Source organism: Vulpes vulpes, chromosome 8 (assembly GCF_048418805.1).
Source record: "Vulpes vulpes isolate BD-2025 chromosome 8, VulVul3, whole genome shotgun sequence".
In the NCBI taxonomy this organism is placed as follows: domain Eukaryota; kingdom Metazoa; phylum Chordata; class Mammalia; order Carnivora; family Canidae; genus Vulpes; species Vulpes vulpes.
Window position 1 is genome coordinate 30,490,518 of NC_132787.1, and position 19,893 is coordinate 30,510,410.

The 19,893-nt window shown below is 35.4% G+C and overlaps 1 protein-coding gene across 15 annotated transcripts in view; it reads left to right on the plus strand.

Moving 5' to 3' along the window:
- EPS8 (EGFR pathway substrate 8, signaling adaptor) overlaps positions 1 to 19,893 on the plus strand; it is a 174,986-nt gene that overhangs the window by 95,499 nt on the left and 59,594 nt on the right. For all 15 annotated transcript variants that reach the window (XM_072765953.1, XM_072765954.1, XM_072765956.1 and 12 more), the window contains 2 exons: positions 12,620 to 12,699; positions 14,118 to 14,194. In XM_072765953.1, the coding sequence (XP_072622054.1) occupies positions 12,641 to 12,699; positions 14,118 to 14,194 (136 nt within the window). In that variant the 5' untranslated portion in view covers positions 12,620 to 12,640. The remainder of the gene's footprint in view (positions 1 to 12,619; positions 12,700 to 14,117; positions 14,195 to 19,893) is intronic.

Below are 19,893 nucleotides of genomic sequence, written 5' to 3' on the forward strand. Positions count from 1 at the left end.
TGAGACTCGATCCCTGGTCTCCAGGATCACACCCTGGGCTGAAGGCAGCACTAAACCACTGAGCCACCCAGGCTGCCCTACTACACAGACTTTCTAATCAGCATTTTAGTGCTCCATCTTCTGTGTGAGTAGTAATTAGTGATTGTCAGACATTTGAAGAAATTTGGAGACCAAAACAAGTCTGGAAAAAACAAGGAAATTGAAAGCTATAGAATAAAGAAGGAAGATGAAAACTTTAAAATATCATCATTAATATTCTCAGGAAAATCAAAGAATATACTGCAATCTGGAACTAACAAACATTATAAGAGAAGGGCATAAAAATGTACTCCTAAAAATTGAAAATTGATAGAAGATTTGAAAAATTTTAAATTATTTTTGGAGATGATGTTAAGAAAGCCACCCAGAAAGTAGAACAAAAATACCAGGAAATGAAAAACAAAAGTGAAAAGGCAATAACATTAGAGATTCAGTCCTCAGAATAGAACAATATAATTTTTTAGAAAAGTAAAGTTTTAGAAAATGTCATGAAGAAACAACTGAAGAAGCAAATCACGAAAATTTCCTAGAATTTAGGGACAGTGATTTTCATATTTGAAAAGACCTACAGAGTTTCTAATATATCACATCTTTAGAAAACACCTATACCAGTGTATTCACGAAATTTCACATGGTGGAGGTGGGGGCGGGGGGGGAGGTGGGAAAGAAGATTCCCAAACTCCAGAACTGCAGGAAAAAAAAAAAAAAATGGCCCACTGAGAAACCTAATGGCACCTAATGTCTCAGCAGTGACATTGAAGACAGAACAATAGCTTCCAAATTCTGGGGCAAAAATAATTTACAAATATAGAACCAGAAACCAAGACGAACTATGGGTCGGTCATCTATGAAGGTAGAAAAAGCACACTTTCAGTCATTTGAAGTTTCAGAAATTAACTTTCTTACACTCTGAAGTCTCTGCTCTTCCAAGATAAAAAAGTAAAAGTAAAGAAGAGAGAGTTGGGGGATGCAGGAAATAGGATCTAAGAGGGGAGGAGATGAAAGTAATGAATAGAATAATGTTGATTTGGATACCACAGTAAATGCTGTGTAGGAGACCTAGAGATTAATCAGTTCCGATTGTAACAGGAAGGCGTAGAGATCAGGGAGAGATACCTGCAGAAAGATAAAGATAACCATGGAAATAGATTGTGTTTAAGTGCATTGCAAGGAAACTTTACTTCTGGTGGAGAGTAAAGGGATGAAATCAATGAAAATGAAGGAAAACTAAGGATTGAAGGTAAGATGATTATTCTAAAGACAAGATTGTAAAAAGAAAGAAGTGTAATCTTAGTATTTACTGTGTATAGCAATTACATGGACATAGTTAGGAAACTGAATTTTGATCTAACAAAATTTGATAAAAATGTAAGTTTGCTGCTTCTTCCTCTGCCTGTGTCTCTGCCTCTCTTTCTCTCTTTCTCTCTTTCTCTGTGTGTGTGTGTGTGTGTGTGTGTGTGTGTGTGTCTTTCATGAATAAATAAAATCTTAAAAAAGTAAAAATAAAAAAGGGAATCCCTGGGTGACTCAGAGGTTTAGCGCCTGCCTTCGGCCCAGGGTGTGACCCTGGAGTGCCAGGATCAAGTCCCACATCAGGCTCCCTGCGTGGAGCCTGCTTCTCCCTCTGCCTGTGTCTCTGCCTCTCTCTCTCTCTCTCTCTCTCTGTCTTTCATGAATAAATCTTCAAAAAAAAAAAAAAATGTAAGTTTGCCCTCTGTGCTAGGCAGTCTTGTATTACCAGCTTCATGCTTCATTGTGTTCTACCTCTTACTCTCCAGTGACTCTGAACTGCTGGTGGTTTACTAAGTGTACCACACTGTCTCTTGTCTTTGCTCTTCTCTCTTCTGGCTTACTCAGGTCATGCATCACAGCCTGGAGGAAGGCTTTTATGAACTGACTACCCTCCCACCCCGTCCCAAACATAGGGTGCCCACTTTGCATTCTGTCTTCTACTTGCCACATTGGACTATAAATGCTCCTGTTGATGTTTCCCTGCCCTCCTGTGCTATACATTTCTAAAAGTCTTTATGTTGCCTTCTTTGGCTCAACCTTTCTGTGAAGGTGATTTTGTTTTCTAGACCCACTCCTAATCTGACTTCCCTTAAACATGATACTATGCTGTCCTAACAGTGCCTGCAATGTGTTCTTTTCCTAAATATACTTTTTCTTCCCCCTCCCCTAAGATTTCTGTGTAAGATAGGAAAGTTTTCAAGGAAGATTTTGTTAGGATTTATTTTCTTAGTAGCACTGACTGTTAATAAGTTATATTTATATTCAGCCAAATATAGATGATTACTGGAATTGATTTTTTTGCTTTGTTTTGACTATTCTTTGTTGAATCACTTTCTAACAGCATATTGGGACTGCCTCTGCTTTTGAAAATAAGGAAAAAATAGTATCTTGAAAGGATTGTATTTTTATCTTTGTCAAAAAAATTGTTAAACAGTGTGGAATAATAGGAATAAGGATTAGTTAAGAATGATTAGAGAATTTTACCTTACTAATCCAGTCATGAGCTTTCTGTTAGCTTATAAAGCTATAGATGTTCAACTTGATACACCTGCCCCCACATAACCATTATGCTGACATTTGGATCTCTAAAAATGTATCTTGAGAAAATAGAACAAATTGAAATAGTAGTTTTTAATATGATATCTCTATGTCTTTTTATCAGAATAATCAAGTTTGATAGTATGGCAGACAGAAAGAAATGAGGTTGAGATGAAAAGTAACATCTTTTTATAAAATAACTGGGAAGCAATTTGTGGGTGACGTATATTATAGTAGAAGGCTTTTTTTAACTTTCATTTAAACAAAATTACATTGCTTAAAGTCCAGCATAGTTTAGAAATTAAGCATTATTTACTTATAATAATCTTGGGGAGATGTAGTTATGATTTAGAAAAGTAGGATGAATTGAGGATAATAGTTGCTTTAAGGTGACATTTGCCACTTTGTAGGTTGTAACCATTTACTACAAAAATATGTTGTACAGTTTGTAAACCATTGATCCTCTTAAGGAGCTGTACCAAAAATGCAGAGTGAAGCACCAGCAGTGTTTTGTTTACTGCTTCATGTCCTTTGCTCTAGGTAATGCAGAGAAAGGTAATCATGTGGCAACAGGGTAGTTAAATATTAAAGTGTTATATCTCATCCGTGGGTTAAAACTCTTCTCGTTGTACCTATAAGGTTTTATGATTTACTATTTTTAGAGGCCATTTAATACAACATAATGAAACTTGAATTCAAGAGTTTCAGTTTCATTCAAGATGATTTTAGAACACATTTTCTTGTCTACCCAGCTGGGTTATGTCTGGCCCAGATGGCTCTTTATCTATTTGCCTTTGTTAAATATGTTGAACTATACTAATTTAGCTAATGGCAAGACTATGGAAAAAGAATAGCTCACAATAAAAATAATCATATGAGATCCTAAGTTCCTCAGTAGTTTTTGTTTTGAGTTAGTGACACAAAGTTTCATTTTGGAACCTTTCCAAAACATTCATAGAATGTCAGTGAATACTAACCCTTAAGGCTGATTTTCAAAAAGTAGATATTTGAAAAAAAATTACTGGAGAGTAGGGATGAGGTGAGGTAGGTAGGATGGTTTTCTTTACTTCTTGTTCCCAAATGTTGTTCCATGATAGGTGTTCAGTTGAAAACTGAACTGGCAGAAAGAGTCGTACTTATTTTTATTCTGGGAGAAAATACCCATAGTGAATATTCTTCTACCTCTTCTAAAAATCCACACTTAACAACTTTTTGCTTCTGGGAAGCTTTGAACTTCCTTTTTTATTTTTTTTTTTTAAGATTTATTTTTATTTATTTATGATAGTCACAGAGAGAGAGAGGCAGAGACACAGGCAGAGGGAGAAGCAGGCTCCATGCACCGGGAGCCCGACGTGGGATTCGATCCCGGGTCTCCAGGATCGCGCCCCGGGCCAAAGGCAGGCGCCAAACCGCTGCGCCACTCAGGGATCCCCGAACTTCCTTTTTTAAAGAAATATTTTTATTTATTTATTCATGAGAGATGAGAGATGAGAGATGAGAGAGAGAGAGGAGAGGAGAAGAGAGGAGAGGAGAGGAGAGGAGAGGAGAGGAGAGGAGAGGGAGAAGAGAAGAGAAGAGAAGAGAAGAGAAGAGAAGAGAAGAGAAGAGAAGAGAGGCAGAGACATAGGCAGAGGGAGAAGCAGGCTGCATGCATGAAGCCCAATGTGGGACTCGATCCCAGGACTTAGAAGGCAGGTGCTCAACCGCTGAGCCACCCAGATGTCCCAGTTTTGAACTTCTTAGATAATGCTTACTTTTTAAAATTCCAATAATCTTTTGGTGATGTTAGCCAAGGTTTTGTGTTAAGGGCTATGATCTCTCTCATTGCCTCAATCTCTCTCTCTCCCTGTCTAAGCATTATATTAACCTAGCACAGAATGGGAGCTTGACTCAGATCTTGTATGAACCATCTGAAATAGGAGTTTTACAGGGGATGGATAATCAAGAGTTTCTATTTGACTGAATCAGATCCCCTCTTGTTTGTTTTTCCATCTTTTCTGTTAGTTAAAAAAATCTCCCATACAGAAGAATTCCAAAAATTCATGCAGATACTCCCTCCTCTAGGAGGTGGAACATAACTCTCTACCCCATAAGGAAGAGCTACATAGTGACTTCTTCCAAACAGGCCTGTAGAGTGGTGATGAGAGAGGTCACTTTATTAATGGAGAAACATGATGAGAATCCTACTTCAGTCAGTGAGCAATGTTAGCATAAACAAATTGTCATAGCTAATAGCATGGGCTTTTAATATGATGTGGTAAGAGTGGCACATATCTCTGTAGTCTTTCTCCCCAAAACCTGTAATTCCAGCCTAATCAATAGAAAAACATCAGACAGATCCTAATTAGGAGACATCCCATAGAATATCAAAATACAGTACTCTTCAAAAAGCTATCAAGGGCGGCCGCCTGGGTGGCTCAGTGGTTTAGCGTTGCTTTCAGCCCAGGGCCTGATCCTGGAGACCTGGGATCGAGTCCCGCATCAGGCTCCCTGCATGGAGCCTGCTTCTCCCTTTGCCTGTGTCTCTGCCTCTCTCTCTCTCTCTCTCTCTCTCTCTCTCTCTCATTAAGAAATAAATAAAATCTTTGAAAAAAAAAAGCTATCAAGGTCATTCTTGCAGGTTGAATTGTGTCCCCCAAAAAGATGCTCAAGTCCTACCACCCTGTACCTAAGAATGTGACTTCCTTTGAACAGGGTCTTTGCCAGTGAATCACAATGCGGTCATACTGGATTGAGGTAGACCCAATCCACTGACTGGTGTCCTTATGAGAAGAAGGAAATTCGGATATAGATAGATACCTGGGGGAGGCCATATGAAGACAGAGCAGAGGTTTGAGTGATGCATCTATAAGCCAAGGATTACCAGCAACTATGGGAAGTTAGAAAACAAAGGATTCCTCCTTGTAGCCTTCAGAGAGAGCTTAGCTCTGCTGACATTTCATTTTGGACTTCTAGGCTCCAGAACTGTGAGAGATTAAGTTTCTGTTGTTTAAGCCACCCAGTTTGTGATACTTTGTTATGGAAGCCCTAAAAAACTTAATATAGTTATCAAAAGCAAGGGGAACATGAGAAATGGTCACAGTGTAGAGGAGCAGCCTAATGAGACATGAGAACTAAATGCAATGTGGTATTGTGGATAGGATCCTGGAACAGAAAAAAAAAAATTAGGTAAAAAAGTGAGGGAAGTCTGAATAAAGTATTGATTTTAGTTGATAAAATATTGATATTGGTTCATTAATTGTCACAAATTCATCATGCTAAGCAAGATGTTAACAATAAGGAAATGGGGTGCAGGTTATGCAAGAACTTTGTGTACTATTTTCACAACTTTTCTTTAAATATAAAGTGATACAAAAATTAAAAAGTTGATTACAAAAAAATCAAAAACAAATTTAGCTGCAGTTTTAATGAGACCTCGATAGTCATGTAATGGAGTAAATGACAGGGTGTGGCACTTTAAGGGTGTGATGGTGGTGACCAGGCACCAAGGCTTGCATTTGCTGATTAATTATGTCATAGGATGATTAAATCAGGAACTTCCACTGATAAAGCATATGCTCCTTTAAAAGTCAGTTTATTACAACAGTCAGTATATAAGGCTGACTGGAAGGCCATTGTGAATTGTGGAAATAATGCAATCAGGTAGATGAACACTTTGATAAAAGGTTTTTTCTAGCCTATATAGGCAAGGTATATGTAAAAAATATACCTTGTATAACTAAATATACCATGAGTAAATAAGTGGAGATTTGTTAAAATTCCTCATGTCACTTATGAAGTTTAGTGGACACTTTGCTGAAAAAATAGTTCAAGATCTGATCCTACTACTATTTCTCCCAATACCCAACCCCATGGTATGCTTCACTGGGATAGGGGGCCTGGTAATAAAGAAGAGTTAAGACAGTTTCTTCTCTGAATTTAGTTCCCTTTCCTATCGTATTTTTATTTTTATTGGAAGATTCCAGCTAAATTGGAGGCTATGATTCCACCCCCCCCCTTAAATAGGTACTTAATTTTAATGAAAGAAATGCAAATGATCCAGGTAAATTTATGGGTATCACATACTACTTACATGTGAGTGAATTACTCAGAAGACTCACTTTGATACACTTGACCTGCGAACAACATGGAAGTTAGGGACAACAACCCCCAGCAATTGGAAAATTTCTTTATTTGTTAGAAAATTATCATATAACTGTTGACTTCATCTAAACTTACCTATTAGTAGCTGTTGACTGCAAGCCTTACTGATAACATAAATAGTTGATTAACACATATTTTAGGTTTTATGTATTACTCTATTCAGTACAGTAAAGTAAGCTAGAAAAAAGAAAATGTTATTAAAATAATCATAAGGAAGAGAAAATCCATTTACAGGACTGTACTGGAGTCACTGAAATAAATCTGCACCTAAGTAGACCCCTACATTTCAAATTCTAGCTTCTTGTGTTACCACTTAGGCAGATGTTTTAACTTACTTGAGACTGTCATCTCATCTACAAAATAGAGCTAATAACTACATCAAAAGGTTGTTTTAAGGATGCAATGAGATGAGATTTCTAAACTATCATATGAAGTAGGGGCTAATGGAATGTCATTTTTTTCCCCCATTTTAATTCTCTGTTTATGATTATCTGATAAACAGAATGTTCCTTGTGGTCATTCATGGAACTATATGATTTTTTAAAGTTTTAGCATCTCATGCAAGTGGCACCTAGTCTCTTTAGCTCAATTTCTTCATCTATGAGATTGGAAAATAATATTTCATCAGAAATTAATGTGAATGTTAGATAAGGAATAGAAAACATTCTGGATTGAATATAGATTTGCCCCCAAATTGTCCTAACTTATACATAAGCCTAAGAATTTTCTCAGCATTATTAAAAAAAAAGAGGAATCTAAATAATTATTTAGGTGATTACTATGTGTTGATTTAAAGGCACAGATTTACTCTTGATTGATATTGAGAAAATACTGTGCTTCCATATGGCCTAGAAATTGTGATACTTACACAGATCATGGCCACCAGCAGCAGGCGCAGCATCATTATTATTTCTATTCCTATAACAGTTTAATGTACTTATTAGTTTCCCAAGTTTATTCACACACACAAATTCTTTATTACTAAATGTTAGACCAAGGGACAGAGAAATAGACAATGACTACTGTACTGACATTACTGGTAACATATATTGAAAAGTGGCTGCTTGAGGAACCTGAGTGGCTCAGTCGGTTGAGTGGTTGAGCATCTGCCTTCAGCTTGAGCAGTTGAGCTTCTTGCCTTTAGCTTGGGTCATGATCCTGGAGTCCTGGGATGGAGCCTGGCGCCCCCCCTTTTTGGCCAGGGGGGTCTGCTTCTCCTGCTTGCTCCTTCTGCCCCTCCCCATTCATGCTGTCTCACACGTGTGCACGCCCTCTCTGTCTCTCTCTCAAATAAAATCTTTAATGACTGCTCTAGAAGACACTACAGGAGACAGAACATGTGATGCTTCAGAAGGTTTAAAATAAATTCTTTGTGTTTTTATGTTTTAAGTACAATCCCTGGTAAATGTCACAGAGCACTGCTAAAAATTAAAGTTCAGTGATTTTTTTTTTTTAGTTAAAACCCTAAATGATAATGACAATATACATTTCCCCTGCCATCCTCTACTGCCATTGGTTATAATTTAGACAAAGATTATGGATTTAGTTAAATTGAAAATCAAAGTAGAGATACTTCAAGACACTCTGACAAACTTAAATAAGCAAACAAAAACTTTTAAAAAGTCTGACATTTCTTTTTTTTTTAGAATTTTTAAAAAAGATTTTATTTATTTATTAGGATGAGAAAGAGAGAGAAAAGGAGCACAGCAGGGGTTGGGGGGGAAGAAACCAACAGAGAAGCAGACTCCCCGCTGAGTAGGGAGCCAGATACTGGGCTGGATCTCAGGACCCTGGGACCTGAGCTGAAGGCAGACACTTAACTGAACCACTCAGGCACCCCATAAAAAGTCTGACATTTTCTGAGAGAACAAGTTATTTTGAGGGCAGCTCAGTATACAGGGAGCTACTCCTTATTTGGTAGGCAGATTGAGAGGGTGCCTAATGACTATATACTCATTCATCAGGTGGAAAATTGATACTATATGCCAGCAGGGTCAAGAAAAGGAAAGAGAATCTAAATATTTATTTATATTTCAGATCTTAACACTTTCTAATACAAATTTAACTTTCTGGTTTTGCCCTATTATAGATAGCTTCATTTATTTCTGCTTATAGTGATTTTCAAAGATTCTAAATACAATGTAAATACACTGAAAATTTTAGTGCTTACCATTTTTGGTGTGCTTAGCTTAAATCTTAAATATACCATTTTAATCTTTCTACTGGCTGAAGAATGTTATTTTCTGTAGAAAATAAGAAAATTATAATCGTTATGGTAAAAGTGTTTTTATAAGGTAAAAGTGTTTTTATAAGGCATAGTGTGTTTTTATAAGGAAAGAAACTGTAATTTCAAATCTGTGGAAGCTATTATGATAGTTTTAGTGTACACTTTTAGTATTAAGTAGTTAATTTAGTAGAGTTAACTGAATTTGTGACACTGTAAAGTGATAAAGAAAATGTTTGTCTCCTTAGTTTTAAGTTGTTTTGCTTAACAGTTAATAAAAATGAAAACACTTAATGTTTTTAGTAAGACGTGATGGTTCCTCTATACTACATATATGGTCTATGTGGCTATAATGGGGATATGTCTTTTAAAAGCGTGAAGGAAAACCAAGAATTTGTAATTGTTTCCTTTGCAAGGTGTGCACCCTAATTGCTATATTTAAATATTTGAAAACTCCATACTACAAACCTGAGCGTCTGTTACAAGTGACAATGTGATTCCCAAATAGGAAAAGTTTCTATATTTAAAATTCAATTTAGCAAATTGACGTTTTCTATTCCCTTTTCTAATATTCTCTTATTCTGACAGATCACTGTTTAAAAACAAAACACAAACCACACATTCATTTGACTGTCATGAAGAATTAAACATGAAAAGGATGAGATGCTGTGGCTCTCACTTATCATTAAAACCAGCCACTTTTTAAAAATGCAAACCAGATCGAAATCAGTACAAACCCTGGGGGTCTAATTTATATACTGAATGAACCAGCTTGTTTTGAAAGAGTACTTAAAAAAAAAAACTTTAGGAGAAACTTACACATTCATCATTTGATTTTTCACTAGCCGTGTGACTTAGAAAGATCCAAGAATTGAATTATCTCTATTATACTGATGAGAAAATTAAGACAGAAGCTTAATTGACTTGTGTAGGCTAGTTAGTGCCAAAATAGAGATCCAGGCTTCTATGAATGACTGTGTCTAGCCATGGGCTCCAGATCCAGAATGTTATTCCAGGCCTCTGTCCTGGCCCAAATTCTAGAATGTAACAATGATGTGCTCTGTTTGGATCCTAAGGTGTATGAGAACCAATTCTGAGATATTTAGGAATTTTTTAAGCTGCTGTAAAAGTATTGATAGCTTGAGATGAACCATAGTGGAAATATTTATACCATGGAAGTCAATAAGCACTACAAATTAGGATTTAATTTTTCCCCAGAGGACTGGTTTACCTGTATACTACTAATCATATCCAAGTATAAATGGAAGGAGATCAAACAACAGTAACAACAAAAACAATACAACAATGTAATATAAATGGAATGTAATTTTGTAAATGTGATAATAGGGGATCCCTGGGTGGCTCAGCGGTTTAGCGCCTGCCTTTGGCCCAGGGTGTGATCCTGGAGTCACGGGATCGAGTCCCACATCAGGCTCTTTGCAAGGAGTCTGCTTCTCCCTCTGCCTGTGTCTCTGCTTCCCCACCCCCTCTCTCTGTGTTTCTCTCATGAATAAATAAATAAAATATTTTAAAAAATTATAAATGTGATAATACTGTAAATTAATGTAATTTTGTAAATCAGGGAGAGGTCAATATTTCTTTGTTCCTTAATTTAGAAATTTGCTTCTAAGGTGTGGGTAAATATAGGCAGGGCTGTTGGGAAAGCTTGAATTAAACTTAAGTGTTTTGAGGACCTTTATAAATCCTTAACTATTCTTTAAGAACTAGGTCAAGTCTCAGCCCCTCCAAAAATTATGGCAGTTAGCCTAGCTTTTCCCTTTGAATCTCTTTAGTAAATTTAAAATAGAGCCACATAGACTGGGGCTTATTTATTATGTGTTTCATATGAATAATTTTGTATCCTTAAGAATGCAAGAAAGTTGGGCAGCCCTGGTGGCTCAGCAGTTTAGTGCCGCCTTCAGCCCAGGACGTGATCCTGGAGACCTGGGATCGAGTCTCACATCAGGCTCCCTGCATGGAGCCTGCTTCTCCCTCTGCCTGTGTCACTGCCTCTCTCTCTCTCTCTCTGTGTGTGTGTGTCTCTCTCATGAATAAATAAATAAAATCTTAAAAAAGAAAAGAATGAAGTAAAGTCTTTCAAAAGTGGGACATGGACTTTCCTTCTTTTTTTCTTTCTTTGAATAAATATTTAATTAACACCTATTCTATGCCTAGTACAGTTCTTACTGTTTAAGAAACAGCATCATTAAACCAAAGTTTCTGCCCTTATGGAACTTCTAGTCTAGGGAAGAATTAATTTAAACAAATTAAGAATTATAACTGTGATAAGTACTTTGACAAATTGTTATAGTCTGAGAAAGTACTTTGAAAAACTGTTTAGAGTCTGAGAATGTCTGATAGTGGGCTTTTATCTCTTCAGGGAGGTCTGTTACAGTTTCCCTGAGGACTTTGTGATTGAACTGAGATCTGAAGAATGAGAAAGAATTAATTTGAAGTTACTGGTCTTGAATATAATTTCTTTATGTAGGCTTTCTGTGGCCACCTAATCTGAATGAAGTTCCCTATCATAATGGACCCCCAAATCACCCTTTGTAATAGAAACAACAACTTTTAATTTCATATTTATTCACTAAGTGACTGTTTTTCCCCTAGACTATTGGCCCAAAGCTGGGACTGTGTTTTGTTCACCTTGGAAGTATCAGTCATATTATTTGATACGTAATAGTCAATCAGTAGTTGTTAATTCTACTGCTCCCTTTGACTTTGTCTTATAATAAAGCTATGATGTGCCCTACCTACCTCTCAGCTTTGAGAAGGCATAATAATATAATATATACAAAAGTAAGAAAAGTAAGATAAGATCCAATATTGTTTAGTGTCACAGAACCCAAGAAGGCCTAAGTATCCAGGAGTAAATAGAAACAAATTAGGTGTAAGCAGTAGTATCTTGGAGAACAAAGAAAGAAAAGGTCATTGGATTTAGAAGAGGAGGTTTTACTCATCTGATTTGAAGAAACTTGTTCAATTTGTGTAACATATTAAAAATGTTTTCTGAAGTTACATATCTGGTGTTAACTTTAAAAATTGCTTTCTCATGACAAGCAGAAGGAACGTGTAAATGGACACCTTCTTGGAAAAAAGGTGCATCCAAATGTGTATGTATAGGATGTTATCAAATGTACTTTGAAGGAAGGCAGAAAGAAAAAAAGTTGATGCAAGAAAAAGACCGGAGGAAATGACAGGATTGTTAAATGATAGGGCTCTGGGTGGTATTTTTTCCCCTTTGCATTTTTCTGTATTTTGCACTTTACTGTTGTCAAATTTTTAAAGTTAACGGACCTATATTAACTTTGATAGTGAAACAATAAACAGAGGAACAGTTTATAAAATTGAGAATTTATTATGAGTTTGAGAAGAATATACAGTTATGCCTTATATATGGAGAGGATTCAGAACTATATTTTAGATTTTTCTTTTACTTGCCTAATTTGCTTATACTTCTAGTGCACTAATGTTAAATGTTTGTTGAATCTTTAGTTTCTGTCCCCATCTATACTTCTGGCAGCAGAGCTCTTTGAGGGTAGAGATCTTTATCTTTGTATTTCTGTCATCCTGGCAGTGATATGCATTTGTTGAATGAATAACTTGGAACTGAAACGTCTTGACCTTTTTATTACCTTTAATCTTTCTTTCTTTTTATAGAACACAGGAGTGAAAACTGCAATGAATGGTCATATATCTAACCATCCCAGTGGTTTTGGAATGTATCCATCTCAAATGAAGTAAGTTGGGAGGTTTATATTTAATTTGTTGGGATTCTTTTTGTTTTTAAAGATTTATTTATTTTAGAGAGATAGAGAGCACATGAGTAGGAAGAGGGGCAGCAGGAGAGGGAGAGAACCTTAATCAGACTCTGCTCTGAGTGCAGAGCTCCATATGGGGCTTGATCCTGTAACCCCAAGATCACGACCTTAACTGAAATCCAGAGTCAGAATCCTAATCAACTGAGCCACCCAGGTGTCCCTCTTGGGTTTCTTTTTGGATTTGATTTGGGGTTTTATTTTATTTTATTTGTTAAATATTTTTAAAGATTAACTCCAGTTCTTTATGTAGTTTATTCATAAATATATATATATTTTTCTATTTCTAAGTTATGGTAATATTAAAAATTTACTATGTCTGGTAAGAAAAAGATGGATCAGTATTATCAACCTCAGTGACAGTGATCTAATAGAAGACAGTTTGTTCTGGTATTTTTGTATTATTGCTTTCCATGGTTGAATATATACTTCAGAGATTTCAGTTTCTCTGGAGCATTATGTTTTGTTTATAAAATACTGGCAATTGAGGAAAGTTAAATGTCTTTTGGTCTAATCTGTCAAGATACTTACCACTGTGTAAAACAAAAAAAACCATGCAAGCAAATGAAACAATCCTTGAAGTTCCAGGTATAACTTGAAATCACAACCCTTTTATATTCTGCTGAAATGCCAATTTGGCAGTGAAATCTTTTTGGACATCCTGATAAAAATTTAATCCTTCTTTGATCTTATATGTTATATCTATTAGTTTTATCCAGATATCACATTCTATTGTAACTATTTTACTTACTTGTCTTATTAACAGAACCATGTCCCTTGCCATAGTCCTTATCCTAATAGATTTTTGGGGTGAATGTTTACTGAATAAATTTTAAAAATTCAAGTAATATGTTTACTTCACCTATCATATTACAAGAGGCCAGAAATTGGATAAAGCTGGTCAATTTTAATGATAAAGTACTATTTTGCATTTTGAGTTTTTGTGAAAATATTGTCTATTCCGTTGTAGCTTAAGTCATTGAGTTCTTTTTATGACTGGATCACTGCCCACAATTCAATTTAGTATGGCAAACTTAAACTCTTCTAAGATAGTTTCAACCTTATTGAATCTTCTTGCCTGGAGTTCTGACTTGGAATTTGAGAGGAGGCTGTGATTTGTACCTACGTCAATTCATATTGGGATGGTGTGGCTTACATTCTATTTCTTGACCAGAGCAGGGTCTGGCTCATTTTGACAAACCTAGTTAGCATTAACTCAATATGTTTTTAAAAAGCACACAGACATTGTGGTACGTGGGACTTTTATTTGTAGTTTTGAATTTGTATTGCTTACTTTGGACTTTAACCCAGCACAATGACCTTTTTTTTTATTATTACAGTGGCTATGGATCATCACCCACATTTTCTCAAATGGACAGAGAACACAGTTCAAAAACAAGTGCAAAAGCCCTCTATGGTATGTTTGTTTATTTGATGAGGTATTATTCTACTTCTAGCCACATTTTCTGAATTGTGTATTAAATTTGTAATTTGATTTGTTTATATTATTTGGAGTGACATAGTGAGAGATAAAGATTGTTTAAAAAAGAGTTTTTATAAAAGCTACTAAGACATGACTTCTGCTTATTGTCATCTAATTTAGAACCATAAATGAAACGTATTGCAAAAAATTTTAAAAAATAAATAAGTAAAATAAACATATTGCAGTGTTTTCTAAGGAGTCTTTTGGATGACATCAGTGCCTTAGGTGGGTTTTCCCAGCTAATTATCTGTGATATGGTTTTTGATCTTCATGAATGATCCATTTGATTGTGGGCTGACAGTTGACAGGACTTCTTCCTTATAGCTCTTGAACTTTTGAATAGTGTTATATATCCTTTCTTTCTGCACTGAAAAACCAGCAAGCTTTCTCCCTGATTCTTCTATAACTTCTCTTGTCCTCTATAGATTATCTCATGTGTAAATAATATATTTTTAAAATTTAGTATAAAATAGAAGTTACTACTAAAAATAAATTGAGGATTCCTGAAATATATCTCATATGTTTGGAAATGCTTTTGTTCACAAGGTCTGCATGAGCTTTCATTATTGTACAATTATAAAGAATAAAAATAGTATTATGTTTAAAAGACTAAGAGTAGTATTGTAGCTAAGAGCAAAGACTCTGGAACCAGACTTCCTGGGCTCAAAATGAGGTCTGTCATTTATTAGCTGAATGATCTTGGACAAGATTTTTATACCTCATTTTGCTACGTATTTCATAGAGTTGATACGAGAATTAAATGAATTAGTACATGTAAAATGTTTCTAGCACTGCCTTACAAGCAGAAAGTAGTGTATATATTTGCTATTATTGTTGAGAATATCATTATTACAATCTACCGTAGGAACTAACACCCTTTATAAATTTAGAATGCTCTCCTTTTTTTTTTTTTTTTTTTTTTTTTAACATTATCTGGATCTACAGTGTCTTGGCTGTGGTAAGAATGAAAAATTCTAAGATTCTGTGACTCTTTTTCTGCCTGTGTATTGAGTGACTAGGCCTCAAGACTCAAACTATATATTCATAAAATGAATTTTGTACATCCATGGATATATTTTCTTATGGCCATAACACTCTAATTAGTGTTGGTTTCAGTTTTGTCTAGTGCTATATTATGACATCCTTACCATGTCCTAGTAGTTGTGAATTGTAGATCCAGAGAATATATTCAACAAAGGCTTATTTTGTGATTAATATGTACACAGAACAGAGCTAGTAATATGTGGTTCTTTTTAAAAATATTTTATTTAAATTCAGTTAGTAATAAATGGTTCTTGACTTTAAGGGACTAACAGTCTAGAGAATGACTTAAAGGAACTGCAAAAGGACAAGGGATTTTTTGGTTTGTATTTTTTTTCCAAAAATAAAATAATTTCTTCAGTCTTTCATTTCTAGGCAGATATTCATTAAGTACTTCCATGTGCCAGGCCAAGGTCTTCATAGTCACTGTTTCTACGCAGTCTCTTCAGTCATAGAGTTGAATAAGACATGGTCATTGCTTATGCACTCTTTTGGTGAGGTAAACTAGTAAATGCATTGTTATAATAATGAGCTAAATAAGTTTAGATAACAGTGTGTGAAGTGCAGTAGGCATGGGCAGTTCTTCTGCATGGGTGAGGGTGGTCTAGTCAGAAGGGATTTCTTAGAGGAGTTAAGCCTTGAGCTGAACTCAGAAATGTAAGTGGTGTGCTCCAGACATTTGGGAGGCTCATGAGTGCTGTAAACAGCAGTATGAACCCTTTGTAAACTTAGACTGTAAGCTCTGTGAAGTTGAGCCTTATCTGCCTTGTTTACTTCAGCATTCCCCAAGCATAGCACAGTGGCTAATGTATAATTTACACTCAGTAAGTACTTGTAGAATGAATATAAGTGAATGAACTACCAACAGTTTGGTCTTAACTGGAGGGTGCAAGGTGGTGCATTGGGAAATAAGATTAGAAATATAAACATGGACCACAGTGGGAAGAATCGTACTTAGGAATTTGGACATTGTTTATAGGGAATGCCTAGCCACTGAAGTTTTGTAATCGGGGGAGTAAAAGGTCTGTTGTCTTGGGCCACTCATAGAAGTATTGAGGATGGATATGATGAGTATGGGTGGAAATAGGTAAGTCACACATCTAAATAATAGTCCTAAGACTTTTGTTAAGGAGAAAAGTATTGATTGTCTCACAAATACCATATATCCAAAAATCTATACTCAGCTGAGAAAGGGGAAAGGGATAAAAAGTAGAATTCATCTGCAAATTTTAATGTTTATTTTGTGTTAGGAGCACGTTCATAAAATCATAGACCCGAGGATTGAAAATCTTCAGCCTAGGGCAGCGCGGGTGGCTCAGTGGTTTGGTGCCTGCCTTTGGCCCAGGGTGTGATCCTGGAGACCCGGGATCGAGTCCCACATCAGGCTGCCTGCGTGGAGCCTGCTTCTCCCTCTGCATGTGTCTCTGCTGATCTCTCTCTCTCTCTCTCTCTTTGTGTCTCTCCCATGAATAAATAAATAAGATCTTAAAAAACAAAAAAGAAAATCTTCAGCCTATAAGCAGTAAATTTCTGTTATCCCCTTTTGAGCTATAGAACAAGCTGAGGCTCCTTTCTAAGATGAGGTGATCTGAGTCACATAACTTTAAAAAAAAATCTTGATTGTAAGAAAATGTGAGTTTTGTGTAGTGTGACAAAGATAAACCAGTGTATAGGTAAAACTGAGGATATAAAGAGAGGGAAAGAAAGGGGACAAATCCAAGAGATATTTATAAGGAAGAAAGAAGCCTTAGCAAATGTATTTGGCTTAGAAGTAAGCAGGTTTTAAGTTCCTTGAAGTTGCAGATCATGTTTCATTCCTCTTTGTATCTAATCCTCCCCCCTCCCCCCACAAAAGGGGCTCTCAGTCAATGTCCATGGAATGAATGGTATAAATGACAGGGAAAAATATGTTGAGATTTTGAGCAAACTTTTGCAATAAGTAAGTTGTAGTTAAAGTTCCAACTGTAGTTAGTTAACATTGAGTATTTAGCTGCCCAGTCTCAAGTTGTAACTTTTTTTTTTTTAACTAGGGAGTTGATAAAGGAGAGATTTTTAATGTAATTTATCACAATGTATGCATTTTCTTTAAAATTTCTCTTTTCACAATGATTAAACGCATAGAATAAATCTTTTAAGAATTAATTTCTTTCCTGGATGGTACATGAACTTCTTTGGGATATGAAGATACTATTTGGTGCACTAGAACATGAGTTTTACAGTAATGACCATTGTTCTTTATACATGGCCACGGGTTAGATACTGCATCTAGAGCTGCACACAGCTTGTCTTTTTCAAGAGAACATTTTTCAGGTCTGACACCATAATGTGCCCTCCAGATTGCTTCAGTAACTCAGTAATTTTAGTCTCAGAGAGGTAGCATGGGTTTTGAGGGCCAACTAATTTGGGCCTGAATCATGGCACTTCTACCAAAGGGGCTGCCATTTTGAGCAAATGATTTTAACCGATTGGCTCCAGTTTCCTCATCTACCAAATAAACATGGTAATAATATTGTGGTAAGTATATATGAGAAAATAGAAATAATGAGCCTGTCATGGCATTGAGGAGAAGTATGGGAGAGTCACTTTATGTCTGGGCCCTCAAATTTAATATTTTGATGTTACTTCCAAATATTATATGTGTAATTGCAGTGGTACTTGGACAAGAACAAAGGGTAATCTTCATCATATTTTTAAGCTTATATTCCAGATATTACCAGAAATATTTTTTTTGATAAACGCAGTAAATGCATTGTGAACAATACAATTATTCCAATACATTTGTTTCTTTTAGATGTGTTTATTCAAGGAAAGCAGTTAAAATATACTGCAGACTAATAACCCTATTTTGTCATTTCTTCATTTTGATATAAGAAATTTAAAAGCCAGCATGTGAGAAGCTCTACATCATCAAAATCCCTGACAATGTAAAAAAATAGAAAATAAATATTAATTTCATTTCCTTCACATATCTCATGACAGTAACATTTCATTTCGCTACTGTTATGAGGGAGTTGAAAAATTTATTTTTTCTAGCTTGGCCTGCTTGTTAAAGTCTTTAAGCACTAAAATTTAGCATTATTTTTAAGGAAGCACTTGTAAAATATATTAAACATTCCCTTCCATCAGGGTGTGGCGCCTGTAATCCCTTGTTGATGACTCAGGATCATCAGTCACACTAGCTTGTGTGCTGTGGTGTGCTCATAGGCTGTATTCTTTACCTTTACACCAAATCATTCAAAATCTTTTCCCTTTTGAATATTTGTGGTTGCTTTTTCCATGTAGCTGTGTCCCATGCCTGTTACTTTTTCTATTGTTAACATGCCTTCTTCCAACATTGCTTCTGATATGTATGGGCTGAAAAACTACATAGAAAATCTTAAGTAGAGTCTATAGGTTCTGAGTGGGGAATTGAGAGTCTCATTAAGGTCTACATATTAAAATGTGCAAGTTTCAATGTATAGACCTTATGACATCTGTCTATTCCTCAGAGAACTTATTTAAGTGTGGGCTTTGCTGTGTTCTGCATAGCTGAACTTCCTAGAAAAATAGCTTCTCTTTTAATTAGATATTGCCGAATTTGTAATATACCCATTTAAATAATCAGCTGTTTAAAGTCATCCCTTATCCAGAAAAACTCAAGTTTCACATAATGACCATTTGGCAATATTTTGTTGTCATTACCGACATTTATAGTAACTTTTAGATTTGTTTTGTTGTACTGGATAAATATGATAGGCACTGTCTCCAGGCTCACCCTTAAGTTCGAACTTTTTTATGAAGTCAGCAAGGAGAAAAATATCTTTGTGTTCCTTCTATTTTTTTTTCTTTTCAAGGAGGTAAGAATTGAGTATAATAATTGAGTATAAGTAATCTGTAAACCATACAATTATTTTCTGAATAATTGACTTTACTGTAAACTTTTCTGTATATTTTACATAGTGCTTGATTTATCTCTCATAGTAATATTCCTGAATGTAGAATTTTTCTTAATAGATATATACCCCACATATTTTCCTTTTGTACCTATCTTCTCTTCCTGTCCTTTTCTATTTTCTGATCTTGGTTGGGAGTTCATCTCTTTGTGTAACTGTCATAATTGAAGCCCAGGCAATCTCTTATACATTAAAATGGCATTCAGGAATTAAAACCCATTTCTCGTTTCTTTATCCTAATCATTTACAAGGTGTCTTTTACTTGGGGAAAACATTCAATCCTTCTTTTTTAAGAACATTTTTTTTTAACTCTTAAGAAGTAAATGGCCATAATTATTATCAGCAAGTTAGGCAATGTTAGAGTCACAATTCAACTTTGTAGAATGTGTTAGTTCTTTGTGACTGAAAAAGATAGTTTGGCAGTTTTCCCACTTTACCTGAAAATTTTAAAGTTTCTTTTCTCCTCATGGGATAAGTTATCAAGAATTTGTTGAATAGGCCAGTAAAACTAATAAATAAAATCCTTAAAAAAACATTAAAAATTTTTTAAAATTTTAAAAGGACACTTAACTGACAGCTACCCAGGCACCCCTGAATATTAGCTTTTACAAGTCTTGCCATCTTGCCATGTATGCATAAACAGCAGTATAGACAAAAGGG